Source organism: Eubalaena glacialis, chromosome X (assembly GCF_028564815.1).
Source record: "Eubalaena glacialis isolate mEubGla1 chromosome X, mEubGla1.1.hap2.+ XY, whole genome shotgun sequence".
NCBI lineage: Eukaryota > Metazoa > Chordata > Mammalia > Artiodactyla > Balaenidae > Eubalaena > Eubalaena glacialis.
The window spans coordinates 125,225,696-125,243,285 of record NC_083736.1 but is presented as its reverse complement, the minus strand read 5'-3'; the positions used below and the strand labels follow the sequence as shown (position 1 = coordinate 125,243,285).

Here is a 17,590-nt window from a genome sequence, read left to right as displayed (position 1 = left end):
TAACAGTAACAGGCTTGCTGCATTGCAACTGCCGTGGGACAGGCGCAGAGCCTGGGGGCATACCCTGCCCAGTGGGCACGCAGTCAGCTTCAGACAGGCCACATACATGTGTGCAAGCCCGTGGGCTCTGGGCAGGCGTGACCCAGACGTGGCTATCGCGTGAGTGGCGTGTTAATTGCAGGCGCGGAGCTGGGCAGACCCCTGCCCACCCCCTACCCCAGGAAACCCGGGGAATCCCTCCCTTGCCTTCACCCCCGAAGCTCTGACCCTTCCCCTCCAGCTTCCACCCCCAAGGGCCGTGGGCTTCCGCTATCTAGGCATTCTGTTTCTTTGATCACTTTTAAGCTTATCGGGTCAGACTTGTGGTGCAGCTTTGAAATATTTGCTGGAGAGAAGGGGGTGGATTCCTAGAACCTGTGGCAAAGAGCTTAGTGATCTGGTTGAGACTAGTCAAACTGTGGTTACTTGCTACTAAAATGCAGGATTGAAGAGAGTTTAAACTCAGAGCCAGATCGTGGGTCCTTTTGAGCCTATTCAGTGAGAAGAGTAGCGCGGTATTCCGGTGCCAGGGGAAATTTACACAGCTAGAGGTGTCGGGTTGCGTCAAGGTAGACCTTCAGGCGTAGAGGCAGCTTATTTGGCTATTCTTAACCAAATGAATCCTTTACGCTATTTTCTTCCTTTCCCTAGATAAATATCACAGAATTTCAGACTTATTCATCAATCTGTTATTTCGCTATTTGTGTGTTCTACACATCCTGGAATAGAAATGCAGACACACGTTTTCTGCTTGCTCGAAGTTTTTAAGACATTAGCTGTAAATTAGGCTTGTTTTTAAACAGGTTTAAGCGGTGGCAAAGCATGATTATGTGGCCTGAATAGTCACGTAAATATCATTTCAGTGCAGGTGTCTGTATTCAATAAAAGCAAATTTTGGATAACATGGCTGTTATTGATAAATGAGGCACTTCATTAATCTATGGTGATTCATAATTGAACATCATTTTGAGAACACATTTTTGGATAATTATATTTGATACGAAATTTGAAAATAAATATGAACTAATCTTCTTTCCTCCCCACCAACAAAACCCCTGCGCTTTGCACCCATTTTCCCTAAGGAGAATTAATACGATAGGGTATGATAATGGTTGTTTTATTCTCCCCTCCCCCTTTTTTTGTATCGCGGCTCAATTTTCTAAGTAGAAGTCCTTTGATGGGGTTCCAGGTTATTTATGCGTTTTCAACCTTCTTAGAATGGAGGGAATTCTTTATTCAAATTGTGGTATTTCTGAGGGAAATCTTTGCTAGTGTGTTTTTGGTCGCTGCTTGGTAAACCACTCTAAATCATCTTAGTATTTCTCCTTTTCCTTCCACATGAGAAGTAGCACGTTGTTAAAAGGCAGAATATGCCATTTGCCAACCCATTTCGAACGCTTAATGAGATAGAGTGCCACTCTGTAAGCCAAAGGACACGCTATCAGAAACTGTCTCTGCTGTCAGTAGCTTTAGGGCTTTACCAGTGTTACCAGGTAGAAATCAAATGTTTCTTCAGTTCGGAGATTGGTTCTGAAGCTTGGAGTTTGTTTGTTTTCTTTCTTTCAGGGGACTCTTTAAGAGTGTCATTTGACCTTTTCCACTAAAATTTGTAAATAAAATTAGAGTTCTGAAATCTGAGTCTTTTCAGCTGTATATGTACAACTTATCAATTGATCCAAACCATCCTTCTCCTTGCAGAGCCTCAGCTTAAGGGTATAGTTACCAAACTATACAGCCGACAAGGTTACCACTTGCAGCTGCAGGCAGATGGAACCATTGATGGCACGAAAGATGAGGACAGCACTTACAGTAAGTGACTGCAGAATAAATAATAGCATATCCCAGCATGTTGTTGACATTGTGTTTTCTTTCTTTTTTTTTTTTTTTTTAAATAGACAACCCTTGCTAAATCCCAAAGCAAATCCAAAATAGGGTCAACAATATATAATCCTGTTTCAGCAGGTTAACCTAAAGGAAGGGGAACATGAAAATATCTAGAATAGTGAACTGTAGCAAATAATGTTGACACCATCTAAAGAACAATCCAAATGTCATCTCCATGGTAATCTGGATAGATTTATGGCTGTCCTTTGGATTTTATTACTTTTTTCCCACAGAAAATTTACTCACCCACACACTGATCCTGAAATAGCACGGTTATCTCTACTCTTAAGAACCGGTCTCATCCCAGGAGAGAGGAGAGGTTTCATGTCAGGAGAATTCATCATTACAAGCTTTCACTACTGCTCTCCCCCCCCACCCCCGCCTCCACAGACACTGATAACTCTCAGACTAATTGGGATTTTAACACTGAGATACCTCCACAGGTGGGTAAAGACATTTCTTTGAGCGCTTTATTTTTAACCGTGGTCTTAGGACCGAATTGGAGACCATCATGGTGAACCTAAAAGAGAAACACATCAAAAAGAAAGTCAATTTTATTTCCAATTACTGAAGGACAGTGATTCCAAGATATTATATAACCTTTTGTTACATACGCTTTATTAGGAGTCATCAAAACATAAACTCACAAATAGTAACGCCCTCTTCAATGGTAATAATTGGTGGGGTTTTGCAATTAGCAGATTGCTGCCGACCTACCTATTCATTGTTCCATCAGGCTAAACCACCTCGTTCTCACCACTCCTTCCCGATTTTCCCTAATTTATATTGCATTTCCCTCAGACTTTGTTAGTTTCCCAGAAACAGTCCCATTGCCGAGGAAAGCCCATCTGAATGCTAACAAGTCCTCTGCAGCATTTTCAGAGATGTGGGGCTAGAGACAATAAAGCCATAGACAAGGGTTCCAATGTTGAGTGTTAAAAGTATTTCACATCTTTTAAGAAAGCTTCCTGGGCTGATTGATGGCTAAGGCAAGACCTCAAGAGGAAGTCACCTTTAATTACCCTTAAAGAAAGCTCTGTTGGTACCTAGGATGAAAAAGTTCCATACTTAAATGGTTTACTAGTTTTTTGCACTGTTTTGCAAAATGCAGTGTTGCTGTTGTGATACTGAAGTTCTACAATGAGTATGCTAGATGTTCCTTCATGCATACTCTTTCTTCTATTTGAAAAAAATGAGTCAAGGGTAACTAGAGGGTTTTACTGCACTCCTATAACAGACCTGAGTCCATTATGACCAGTAATAAAACATTCCCATAAATTGTATGTTTAAATCAGTGTTTGGGAAAGAAATTAGGGGATGTAAGCTGCTCCGTTTTCCAGAGTGCCTCAGCAAAACGGATTCATTGGGCATTATTGGAAGGAAGTTCACGATCAGCTAGCTGCGAATGAGCCCCACCCGGTCAGGTTTTCCCCCATCTACTTTTAACGTTTTTTGCAGATGGAAATCAGTGAAAAAGTTATTTTGGGTCCAATGTTCGCATGCGTTTCCTGAAAAGGAAAAAAAAAAAAAAACCCAGACAATTCATTTGTTTATAAACAGCAATATGGCACACACATCAAGATCACACTGTATATGTAGTCATTTTAGGATATTACACACACATAGATATATACACACAGATACACACGTACACACACACATATATGTATGTAAATCAAGGCTCCCTTTCTTAACTATGGAACCAGGTAGTAGGTTTTACTTTTCAATTCCTGCATATGCATAGCTTGTGCCTTTTGGTTGTCTTATAACTGACTGATATGCATGGCATTTCTGTATACTAATGATATTGTCAGGCCTTTAAAGAGCCGGAATCTGTGTTTCGGCACAATGAAATAATGAGAGGTGAGTCAGCTGACGGTATTACCATCACATGAAGCATACAAATGAAAAGTATCTCAAAATAAGTAGCAGGTCTGTGGGGCTTCACTCTACCCATGCTGCCAAGTATAACCAGGGGCCGGAGAGCTAGCTTTTCTTCCCACTTAAGTACATTGTAGGGTGTAAGTCATCATGAAACAACAATGTTTAATGGTTAAAGTGATCATTAAAATGATCATCATTAAAATGGAAGTTTAGCCATGCAGATGGCTTCTTTTTTTTTTCCCCTAAGCCAAGCAATTTTCTTGGCATTCATTATTTAATTAATTATTTTAAATGAGTGGAACAAAAATACAAGTTGTTTTTTTTTTCCCAACTATCACTTTTTCATTTTTATACTATTTCCTTAATATGCATTCCTGGTATTATGTTTATATTTTTCTTATTTTTCTTAGTTTTTAGGATTTTTCATTTTTTTCTCACTTAATTCAACATGGTTGATTTTATGATATTTTAATTCTGACATGGTAAGCCAGATCACGGTGAAACAAATCAGTTCACGTTTACCCAGATACATCTATTTCTAAAAACATATGTTTGATATTATGCATTCAAGCTGACCTTAGGTAGCTTTATTACAATGATAAACGTGAGTCCAATAAACTCTCATCATGAGCAAGTCAACCACTGTAAATTATCTATTGCCCCCTGAAAAGGAAAAGATGATAGACATTTCAAGGGAGTGGTTTCATTTTATCTGCCGTGGGTTCAATGAGGGCGATGTTAGAATAGGCAGCTTTCCTTTCAGAACTCCAGTAGTGTTACCAGTTCAACGGGTCAAATCTTTCCAATCTACATTAATATATACTTTTTAAATTACTCCCTTTGAGAAATTGATCTTAACCCGACTGGTAAAAAAGGATGGCCTCACTTTCGTATTCGGCAAACACTGAGTGCAAACTGTGTGCACGTCTCTGAGAAAAATGGTCCCTTCGAGGTAGAAGGAGTTTAATTGTTTTTATGTAGACACAACAGAAAACAAGAAATGAAGGCCCTTTTATTTATTAAAATCTTCTTCAAAATTTTGACAGAAATGGAAAAAGAGATATTAGGTGTTTAATGAATGTGTTTTAGATACACAAATAAAATCAATTGTTTTCTTTTCATGTTTAGCATATTTTCATCCTAATCAAAATAATGTCTTAAGTGCATGAAGTACTCCCGATTTAGAGAAGCAAAGGCATACTGGAGAATATTGAACCTGTGCAAGCTCACCCTTGATGTAATTTCTTTGCATTTTTATCTGGAAATACTGTCCCTTTAGACAGACTTTAAACAAACCTGTTTTATGATCTATCTTGAATGTCTAAAGAAAAAAGATTGGACTGGTATCACCCGTCACTCTCCACTTTTGCTGCTCTCTTCAATTTTTTATTTTAGAGTGGTATTTTTTGTTTTTGAATCAGGCGTCACAGAAATTTATGGTACATAGTGAAAAATCCATGGCCACTATAGAGTTCATGCCATTATTCAGGAATACATAATGCCGGGCATGGGTTACTGATGTTCTTTGCTTCTCTTCCTCCTACTGCTATCTGATGTTTGGGACTTAAGCATTTTATTGCCCATTAAAACCCATATCAGAGAGGAGTTGGGGCACACAGTGAAAATCAAATATTTCTCTCTCTCTCTTTCTCTGTTTTTTGCTTGTTACCACCTGCATTCAGAGAACTAGGAAGGTTCAGAATATTGTAAAAAATGAAGTTCTAGAAACAATTCTGAGTGCCCTTTATTACCTGTCATCTATCATCTATTATCATCTATTAGTTTGACTAAACTAGGATTCAGACATACACTGGTGTTCTAGTCGTCTAGTGGTATGGCTTTTAAGCCAAACCCATATGGACGTTTTTGTTTGGTTTCATTTGGTTTTTTAGATATCAGAATTTAAAACTATGAGCTTTTATATAATGGGATTGTGATCTATTACATTCCAAAAATGTAATGTTATCATGGTTTCACCATACAGATTGCTAGCAGTCCACAAATGTGTGCTGAGCACCTGCCGTGAGCAAGGTACCATCAACAGAAAGAGACAGAACGTATACGTGACATGCTCAATGAGATCAGACTTCATTCCCGGGCACTGCATGGTCAAATATAGCATTAGATCCTGGCTCGCAATCTGTGCAATTACTTTCCTTCACCTCACATAACAGAAGGGCACAGCTTCAAATATGATGAGTTTTGAATGAAATGCCATCAGTGGCATGTGGTAGGAACACTTGTATTTTGAACCGTCCTAGCTCCTCTCTGGTGACACCCTGACTTTAAGGGAAAGGTACATTGTAGGCTCACCAAGGAATATTGAGTTCTTCATTAATATTTCTCATCTCTGTAACCCCACCTACTGCAGTAGAATATACATACACCAAGATAAGAGATCTGAGAAAAACTATTCTTACCCACGGGGTGACTGCTTTACGTTCTTGTTCACAGGAATGATAGCAGACCAATTTATCATCCTCCATAAACTTACACACCAAGGCAAAAATCGTCAACATTGGTCTAGGACTCTTGAGAGAAAGGTGCACAGGCTATTTTCAAAAGATGTGTGTGGCAAGCACTACGTTTTAAAAATGTACTGTTTTATTTTTATTCCTGGTGTAGGAGGGAGTAGACAGCTGGTAGGGGGAAGACGCCCACTGGTTTCATCCAGTGAGTGGTGTGTGATTGTGAGGAGAGCCGGGGTGTAAGTTTCACGCAATCAAACCTTCAAATGGAGAAATGAAGGCCTCCTTGGCACCAGCCAGCTGCCCACTTACAACTATTTAGGAAAAAAAACAATGAAATAAATAAACCTCTCAAGTTCATTGTTTTTATTCCTATAACCTTTGCTCCCAGAGACTAAAAGACAACCTGTCTCAACCCAATCTTAGAAAATGTTCTTTAAGAAATACTACTGTGGGCACGTAAGCCTCCTTTTTTTCAAGGCCTGGAACTCTTTTTTTGTGGTTGCGTCGGAAATAATACAGATAATTTAGGTGAAGGAGTTGGACTAGTGTCTTTTCTAAGATTCTAGGAACCTCTCCCCAGCTGATAGATCGTATCTGTGTCTGTGAATTTCAGCAGTTGTCTAAGGGAGCAGTTTAAAACCTTGGCTGGTTGAAAATAAAGCTATTTAATATGTAGACCAATTCCTGGAACTGGATCTTTACAGAAGCATCAAGATTTCCCACCTCCAACACTATACAAACCATGGAATTGTCTTCCATTTTCTCCAGGGTGTTTGAAAATATGTAGCTATCGTCCCCGTTATATGACTGAAAGGTAGAAGAGGCCCTATCTATCTGCAGTTATATATATATATATATACGAATATTCCTACCAAGCACACATTACTTTTGGAAGACCAGACAGTCCTGCTGGGAACATTGAAAAGCTATGGAATTCGAAATCATAACCTTGTTTTCACATTCTTTTTGGTTGCAGCTCTGTTTAACCTCATCCCTGTGGGTCTTCGAGTGGTGGCTATTCAAGGAGTTCAAACCAAGCTGTATTTGGCAATGAACAGCGAGGGATACCTGTACACCTCGGTAAGCCTTTCACTGTGTTCATGTTTTGATTATTCTAGTTTTCACCTGATATGAAGTGAAATAGGCTGCATATGTGTTATCATTGCAGATTTGTGTGATTTGAGGAAGAGTGGTCTGGATGGAAATAGCTTCTTTGAAAAGACAAATTAATTTCCAGTGAAAATTATATCTATTACTAATTAATCATTTGAAGCTAGCATTTTGGGTATAAAATGCAAAGATTCACTAAACATTTTTGCATACATTGGCATATGGGTTGTTATTTTGTGGAGCATATGATATAATGGTCTATCTTGCTGTAGTGCTTTGCAGCTGTGGGAAGCAAAGCCATTTCTATAACTCAGTTCAACATATATTTATCCATGTTTACTCCTAAAGAAATTAATGAAACCTTCCTCCAATCAACTCTAGGACATAAAGAACAGTTTTAGAAGTGTTTCTGTATCTTATCTTCAGTTCAGTTAGGTCACATTTGCTGTCTCTACTTTAAATTCTGTTTTTCCATCAAGCACAGTTCAATCTCTCCTTACAAATTCCTGCTTGCCTTTTCTTAAAAGTTTATAATGTACAGAGTACAAAATGAAACTTTTTCCAAGAAATTTATAAACAATGTAGACAACAGTTCAGCTAGGAACCTGGGGCCACATTAAACTTTTAAAATTTTTACATTTAAACATAGGCAGAAATGGTACAGTACCAGGGTTAGGATTTTATTCCTAGCAGTAGATCTAGATACAGAGTGCAGGACACCACTTAATATATGAATATTTTTTAATCTTTGTTTTGAACTTCATATATTCTAAGAAAAGGATAAGATGTTAAAAATGGAGAAAATTGCTTGTCAAACTTCCTTCTAGATAGCCTTGAAGTAGGCTATTACCATGACTAGAGAAATCTATTCTTCAAACTGCAAAAGTGGTTACCTTTAAACACTCTTGCCCTGGCCTGTTCCTTAAATTTATTTCAAAGCCAGGTATGTAGAAAGACTCTCAGACCTGGTGAAACCATGTCATAACTCTGTTTTTCAGAGACCAAGATGGGAAAGAGGGGCGGGAGAAGAGTGAGACCAAAGGGCCTTTTCATTTGGTAAACCTGGGTAGTGCATTTCAGATTCCACAATAAAAGATTAGCAGCGTAATCTTCAAATCCTGTTCACGATCAGCATTCCTATCAGGCCATTTCAACTGTCTTGTTGTTTAATAAATGCAGGGGTTTTATTCTTTTTACAAATGCAAGATTTGAGTTTATTGCAAACTTCATGACATCTGTCACTTTATTAATACATGGCCATTATTATAAACGATAGGAAAGGGGATTTGGCTTTCAGGTTTGTGTGTTAAGATAATTTAATAACAAAGGATTTTAATTAACCTCATTTAGATCAACAGACTACCTCATCAGGACCAGATGCAAAGGTAGGTTTTTCATAAAATAAATGACTGCTTTCTGCAACTACTATGCAGGTATGGGAAGGAAATGGAATATACAGGGCATACTTTTGAGAAGGTAAATACCAGATGGCATAGGAAATCATTACTGGTAAAGCATCCAGAATTTCACTGAGCTGTGGTCACCATTGCGGTGCCCTGATGAGAAAGGTTGATTTTTTTAAAATCTGGCAACAGTAAATTTTTTAAAACAGTTTGCAAATAATATTTAAGTTAAAATGAGAAAATGTCATGTAAGTTAGGCAGTATGTCACGTGCTCCCACTCAAGAAAATGAGGGCATGCAGTATTACATGTAGGGAATTGATGTCAAAAACTCATAGCCTGCCATTCAAGTTGACCGTTATTCTAGCAGATGGTAAATGTCAACGTGAGCTCATTTCTAAGGAAGGCTTTCCGGGGGAATCAGCATTGTAGATGGATGGGCTTCCTTTCTTTGGTGGGCAGGCCAATATACAGCAAAATGTGGATTACTTTGTATGCATTTCCTATTAAGGAAGGGAAACCTTAAGTAAGTGTTTCCTATTAAGGAAAAGAAACTAGGTTTTCGTTAAGGAGGAGAGGTGTCTGATTGATAATCCTAGAGTTCATAGAGGAAAAAATACCCAAATTAGTCTGCTCCAGGAAAGAATCAGAATCTTCTCCAGGATAAATTACCCAGTTCTTCTCATTACTTCTTACTGATTGTGGTTTGGGGTCCCATCACCACGTTGATCACCATCCTCGGTGGGTGCTCCATTTATTATCATCTTTTTAAAAATACAGTGCTCAGACTCTCTCAGGATATTGTCTGTCTTAGTGACTTCAGCAACACAAGACCAAAAAGCTAAATGAAATATCTTGCTTCATCAAGAAGAGAGGGTCACCAAAGGGAAAGGATCGTTCTTCCCTTACATAAAACCGTGGCACTTCTGCTACTGAAATACTGTATGCAGTTTTGTTAACAAAGAGAAAATAAGATTGGACAAAGACCTTAGGGAGGAAGCAAAAATAAGAAAAGGAAGTAGAGGCTACTGATATGGGCAAGTAAAAAAAATCTGTTAGGAGGTTATTGAAAATTATCTTGGTGAGGGCTGACTAAGGTCTGCCTTACAACGTTTGCGGTGGCAGTGGCTAAATGGAGATGGATTTGCGAGGTATTTCAGAGGTAGAATCGTGAGGGTTTGGTGGCTGATTGGATTTGGAGGGAGAGCAGGAACACCATGTATGGTTGAACATGTATAGTTGCCATTTACTGCACAGATGGAAATAAAGTATCCTCAGGTAGACATTTTTAAAAATTTGCACAGCAGTGATTATTAGGGTCCCTGAGGGAGAGTGAGAATTTTACCTTTGGCAATTGAGTTGATGGTGAGCTATTAACCAAGATGGAGAATAAAGGAAAAACTACAGATTTGGGGAAAAAAAAAAAAGATACCTGAGTACAGCTTGACATAGATGTTTGAAAATATGACCCTAGAGCTTGAGGAAGAGATGTGAGCTAGAGATAAAATGCGGGAGTTACCACATGTAGGTGGTGGTTGATGCCACGAGAAGAGTTGAGGAATACATAGCGTAAGGAGAAAAGAGAGTTTGTCAAATAATATTAGGCAATACTAGCATGGAAGCGGCCAGCAGCAGCAGAACGAATTGTGGCAGATATCATAGCATTGCAAAAACCAAGTGGGGAGAGAGTTTTCAGAAGAGTCAACAATGTCAGCAGGTTCAGAGAAAACAAGTAAAACAAGAACTAGGGATACACCCTATGAAGGTCTTCAGCAGTCTTGGCAAGAGCACTGTCCGTGGAGTAGTGGGGACAGAAGCCAGACTGCAGTGGCTTTTGAGGAATGAATGGGAAGAGAGGAGGTAGAGGCAGTAGGTGTAGACTTTCTAAGGGAAAGGGAGACGTGGGTGAGTATCTAGAGGAGGACATGGGATTGAAGAAGGCTTTGAGGGTTCTTTGGTTAAAACTCTTGAATATATTTGTTAGCTGACGGGCAAGAGCTAGTACCGAGGGAGGTGTTAAAGACATGGGAGATGGGACCCTTTGTGGAGTAGGGTCCCAAAGGAGTCAGAGAGAGTGATGGAACTGAGTAGAAGTGAGAGGATTAGATTCACCTTGAAGAGATGCTGTTTCTACAACGGGAGGCAAAGAGATGAGGACAGATGCAGACGTAGGTGTACTAAGTCTGCAGGTGATGGACGAGGAAGTTGAAGAATTTCCAGCCGGATGACCTGTATTTTCCCACTGAAACAGGAAAGAGAGTCATCTGCCAAAAATCAGGCATAGGGAGGATATAGGTGAAGGTTTGGAACAGCTGTTTTAGGAAAGGGGAGAGGAAACAGTCTAATGACCAGGGGTGGGTAAACTGTGACCCATGGGCCAAATCCAGCCTACCACCTCTTTTTGTAAACACAGTTTTATTGGGACACAGTAACACCCATTCAAAAGTCTATGGCTGCCATTGCGATACAACAGCAGAGTTGAATAGTTGCAACAAGAGCCCTTGTGGCCCACAAAGCCTAAATTATTTACTATCTTGTCCTTTACCAAAAAAAGTTTCTTGACCCCCTAGTCAGATGATAGTTCACAAACCTTAGTTACCTATTAGAATCACCTGAGGACCTTTAAGAAAATTCCATTCTCTGTGCTAAACACGAACCAATAATATCAAAATATCTGAGGGTGGAGTCTGGGCAGTAGTATTTTCCAAAGCTCCCCAGCTGACTCTAATGTGTAGCCTGGGTTGAAAACCACTGATAGACGACTAAGAAAAATGATTGCTGAATAGCACTGAGAACTGCCCCCCACAATGAAGTCAGAAACCATGAATTTATAGGCACTTTGTCTTATATCTGAAATTTCTGAAGCTGACCTTCTTACTCTGTTCTTGTAAACAAATTGCCTTTACATTTCTAAAGGCTTGTTTCTTGAGATCAAAGAAAATGCTGATCCTTCGGAGAGATTCCTTATTCTATTTCCTTTTCTTTTTTCTATCTTCTTTTGCATTTCTGCTTCTGCATCCCTCGATTTCTTTTATTTTTTTTCTCCTCGATTTCTTTTAAATTCAGTTTTACACTTTTACCATTTCTTACCCCCTTTGGCCATTAAATAAAGAAACAATACCTCCACATTGTTATTGCTACAGAGATAGCAATTTGCTTTCCATGATTAATCTCAGGATTCTTGCACCCTTCCCCCTCCCTTTTTTCCTTGTTGCCATGGGGGACAGACTTGATGTAGGCTCAAGTGGCAGTGAGAAACCATCTGTGGCACAGAGACTCATAATTAGCCATTATTTCATAACATATTTACTTTTGTCCATGATATAACTAAGTCTTTCTAGAACTGTAAGGAAATTATTACTCATTGTGTATAGAGAACTTTGTTCATACCTTTGGTTTTCCTTTACTAAGAATAATGAGTTGGACACAAGCTTTTGAGAGTTCCTCAAAACTTAATAGTATAAAGCCATTTGTAATACGTATTTCAAAACTGCTTGAAATAAACAAACATTCGCTATAGGAAAACAAAAGTCTTAAATGTAAAAATGTTATTAATGTCCTAGTAACTATCTTACTAGAGGAGTAATAACAGATATTAGAAACAAGATAATAAAGACTCAAAGCTGAGCCCAAAGCATTGTCTCCTGCTTTTGGAATATTCCAGAACTTGGTAGCAGCATTTTTCCCTGCCTAATTATTTCCCGTTCTTCAACACTAGTTTTCCATTTCCAGAGTACACTGTGCTGCTTGGGTTGTTGTTGGGATAGCTAACATGTGTAGACAAGTAGAAATCCTTTGACAAGTAAACCTCTTCCATTCAGACATTTCTAGAGAGGGCTTTTAGGAGTGATTTCACTGCTGTGTTTTATGGTCCTGGGACTATCACAGCAAACTAGATGCAAGACCAGGAAGCAGGTCTCTCTGAGAGTCCGCTTGATGCCATGGGAATGAGGCAGTGTGTGTTACTGATCCCAGGGCCCCAGGCAGACTTTGAATCTGAACGAAGGGGGCATATTTTCCTTCTCTATTGAATTATTTTTACTTAGCTTAAACTTAGCAAGTTTCTTCTCCCCTCACCGATGTTAATTTTGATGATCCATTCAAGATGTTGACTGATTTTCCACTGTGTAGTTCTTGCTTTTTAAAATTTATTTTATTTTATTGCAACTAGTAAACAATCCATTGGGAGACACTTTGAGTAAATACCTGCTCTGAAGAACCCAGTTTTTAACATTGTATTTTCAGGTATCCCAAATCTCTTTAGAAAAATAAGATAATTAGTCAATAAATTGAGAAATGACCATTGTTTTTTGGGGTTTTTTTTGTTTTTTTAGATAGGCCATATAAGTTTACTGATAGATAAATTGAGGTAGAGAAAATTTAACACATTTTTCCCAAAATGAACAAGTGTCATAAAAAATAGGATCCAACAGCAAGGATTTCCTGGGTTCACCATTCTAGTCACTGGGCTTCCATACCATTATTTAATGGAAAGTTAGTTTAAATCGTCCAGGTGAATTAAAATCGGTTCTGATACATGTTTTGATTTCATACTATGTGTCGGGTCTTGGTTTATGTTAACATGCCTCAGATGTTCAGAGCACTTAGCTGTCAACTGCGACCTTACTCATTTGCAGGTTTCTTTAGTTCCTCTGATTTTAGCGTATGACAGTTTAAGATCTAATTTTCAGTGATACGGCTTCACAGCTCAAGACCATATTCTAGTACAGAAAGGATGTTAAAATTTAGATGAATTCATCGATCATTTCAGAGTGATGAATGTTCTCCCAGCAAACATTTGTAGCACGTAAAATGTTTGAGTTATGTCAAATCTGTATATCAACAAGTTCGTATAATTTAACTTCTGGGGTTATTATCACAGAGACTTATAAATTTAATAGAATTAAATGCAAGGGCACTGGTTTAAACATTACAGCTCTTTAAGGAGGTGGGATTGACTCAATTATAAAAGGAAATGTATTTAAAATGAACATGAGCACTATCATATCCAATATAGAAGAAAATGATCATTATGGGTTTTGCATATAGCCAGTAGCCATCATATATATCACCCCCTGCAAAACGAGTAGACACACATAAATTCTAACTTCTAACTACAACATTAGCTTATTTGTATATTTCAGTTAATTCACAAATTGTTGAATTTGATTTGTTTAACATAAAATTTAAAGAATGTTGACTCTGAAGACTTAGATTCCCAATTTTGGTGCCTACATCTAGAAAACTTTTTCGTTTTCAGTGGCTATGGGGTTAAACAACTTTGATGGGCATTTTCAGTTCAGACTAATGGATTGTAAGGGTAATTGTACACATACACCCCTATTTCCGAGTGGTATCACTAAAAATGGAAAATGTAGGCACGGAATTATTTTACAGGAAGAAAAGCAGAGAAAACAAGCAGATTTTATTTGCTAATGAATGGCTCTGCTAAGCTCAAGCAGACAAACTTTATGTTTTAAAGAGGCTTGTAGTTATTGTGTTGGTGCTATTGAATTAGAGGTCATTAAAATTATTGTATTGAAAAATATACCAAAATATCTGTATTCATCTTAGATATTCCTTCAGAATACCAGTGAATCAGCATACTTTTCAAACCCAAAATAGATTTCCCAAGTCACAGATTATTTCACATGTTTAGTCCTCTTTGCAGTTAATGGAAGTTTCATTCAAATGTGAAAGAAAATCTAGCTTGACATTATTTGAATGTGAAATTAGATGACTCTGGTTGGTTGTGCCTTCAAAGTCAAGGGTCTTCTCTTTATGGTCTCTGTAAAAAATAATAATAATAATAACCAAACTGAGAAATTATTCCAGGCGAAGGTCTTAGTTTCTTAGATGGAAAAAATGACCGAGGATGATACTTCCTCAGAAATCAAGGAGACAATAGTAGTCATGGCTAAATAGAGTAAGGTTGGCTCTGTATTGCGTTTTTGAGGCCAAGTTGAAAAAATAATCCAAATGAAAGGTCATGGGGTACATATTTAAAAGAGTGTCTCATGGCTTTAACTCAGAAGCTAAATTCATATTTGTAGGGAAAAAGCCAGTCTGTTAGAGCTAAAGAATAAAATAATTGGCAAGAATAACAAAGAAGAATTTTAGCCAATAAAACCAGATATAAGGAGGTAATGCACACACGTGCACATATATGCACACGCATACAACACACATACACGAAAGACAAATGGAAGAAACCAATCTTATGCTCATTGCTCCGTTGCTATTACGGGATGAGTTATTTTGGAATTCCTAAAATAATTCTGTTTTAAATACATACCCTGCACTGAACGTGTAATACCTTTAGAGATTGCTCTGGCAACATATTCTGTAATGCTTGATAGCTTTATAAAACAGAGCAAATAAGACTTGTTAGCTATATTTCATTTAAATCGTTCAGTGAATCTCATGTCTTGGTGCAGACATTGTTTTTAGTCCTTGCCTTCTTGTTTGTATAATTTTAATCCACCATGTGATAGAAAAACACAGAGCCCATCAAGACCCTTTTTCTTGCTATCCTTTTTTTTCCGTGAAAGTTAAATATTTTAAAATAGTTTACCTACCAAATCCTATGCTCACTAAGTAATAACTGGTTTTATTTTTCTCCACCCCCTTCTTAGACATAGAGCAATAGCCAGCAAAAATTATCTTTTAAATAAATATTCATTAAAGTAATTAATAAAGATGTGTATAGCAAAAAGTAAAGACAAATCACATTATTTCTGTCAAGGCTTTTGAATATTTAAAATACGTGAAAGGGCCCAATTATAACTTTTCATGCATTCTCTCAAGTGTTAACGTTTCAAGATTACATAAGAAAGTGAATTACTGAGACACGAGAAAAAAATTGAAGGCAATAGCACTGGTTTCAATGGTTACACCGCTTAAGGGGAATTGTGACTTCTGAACAGGGAAACTTTAAATGAAAGCGTTTCTCTGATCATTATAATAGCTGTAACCGAGGTTAATAACTGGCAAGCCCCCGACTAATATATTTAATATGTTTTGCCCAGGCTGAATGTGTGAATAGATAACACGTCTGTGCTAAAAATCTGATTAAGTTGTTCTTCAGATACTCTGATGCTAACTGCTTTTGACATTCCTGGAAGTGAAAGTACTGGAAAAGCCTCAATTGATTTCTTGGAAAGATTTTACGTATAGCCAGTAGCCATGATATATAACATCCCCTTCCATAAGAGCCTCAGATGTGTATAGGAATTCTGGCTCAGCATAAAACAGGAGTAGCCAAAATGAGAGATGATGTCCATTTTTACCTGAGGGAAAAAATTATTGTAGAGATTTGGAAAAGTCAAATGTAAGTAACTGCCCCAAGGTGTTAGAATGTAGACTGTAATAATACAGAGAATGAAAAACGCTTAACAGAGGGAGGGTGTGAATCATCCCATAATAGTCTCATAATTGACAAAGAGACACTAGAAAATGACAGTGATAGCTTTCAGAAATGAGATGCCAACAGGTAAAACTCCACTGTATATAGCAAATAGTATAACAAAAAATCCTGTGCATAACAAATCCATTGCTATAATCTGGTCACAAAATCAGCAAGGCTACTTGCTGATTGGTTGTTGGTCTGATTAAAGAATTCTCCAAAGTATTGTATACGGTATTCCCTGGTTCCTGCCCACATCATAACAATGATTTCCTGTAATACAAGTGTTAACACTTTGCAGACTCTTTGCACTGAAGAAGTTAGAGGCAGAGCCTCGGGGAGATCTGAAGCTGAGTGTTTCTGTACTGTATCATAACCTTTATTTATTTATTTTTATTTTTAAATTTTATTTTATATTAGAGTATGGTTGATTTACAATGTTGTGTTATCATAACCTTTAAAGTAAAGATTTCCTGAAAACTCCCTCCATTCTTCCAGTCTCAGAAAGCCCAGTCACACATCCGGGCCTGAAATGGTCCAGGAGCTTCATCAACCAATCAGTGACCAGATATCTGTGGAACATCCACAAGGTACTAGGCAGCCCAATGATCACATTGATCTCTACTGACAATGGCTGGAGTTTACAGTGCACATGAGATTCGTCCTAAGTTCAGAGCCCTAACTGTTAACAGTTGATCTACTGGAAGGATCAGCATAAACTGTTTCTCCCCAACTTCCACAGCCTGGCAATGCTATTTTTAGTCTAGAACTCACTGTAAGAAAATCCATATAGGGAAACAATTCGAACGTCCTCGGGGATGGGGGTGAGTGAGGGTGCATCATTATGGAAATTTACCAGTTGTATTGACTATATATTGGGTGTTTGACACCATAGTCGGCAGCAGATCACATTAAGACCATGTTTATATGTCCTAGCAAGGTAAACTTGAATACAGTGGGAAAAAGGTTTGCAATTATATGAAGAAAAGATATAAGTTGAAGTGCTTTAGAAGTTTTATAAATGTGCAACTCTTTTAAAAAAATCTCCCACCTGGGTAACAGATGGATTACAGTGGATTCAACCAACCAAAGCTTCAAGGTATATCAGAGTCAAACTCACATGTTTGGACAATGACATGGGGACATCTTTCCCTCCATTTTTCTGTAATGTCATGCTGCAGTAGTAGGTAGGCATAGCAAAGAGAAACAATACTGACCCACAGATAGAGGTGCACCTTCTTGGAGTTACAATATGCAAGAGATATTAACGTCTGATCTTTTGGGGAATACCAAGTGCTCATTTATCCAGAATGGAATTCATTTCCTACCAGTGATTTTCATCACTGATGAGGAAATGGAGCGAGGTTTTGACGCTACCATCTCCTCTTGCTCTGA

At 38.0% G+C, this 17,590-nt stretch overlaps 1 protein-coding gene across 3 annotated transcripts in view; it reads left to right on the top strand.

Annotated features, from left to right (window-relative positions):
- FGF13 (fibroblast growth factor 13) overlaps positions 1-17,590 on the top strand; it is a 494,276-nt gene that overhangs the window by 428,065 nt on the left and 48,621 nt on the right. For all 3 annotated transcript variants that reach the window (XM_061178048.1, XM_061178047.1, XM_061178046.1), the window contains 2 exons: positions 1,738-1,848; positions 7,255-7,358. In XM_061178048.1, the coding sequence (XP_061034031.1) occupies positions 1,738-1,848; positions 7,255-7,358 (215 nt within the window). The remainder of the gene's footprint in view (positions 1-1,737; positions 1,849-7,254; positions 7,359-17,590) is intronic.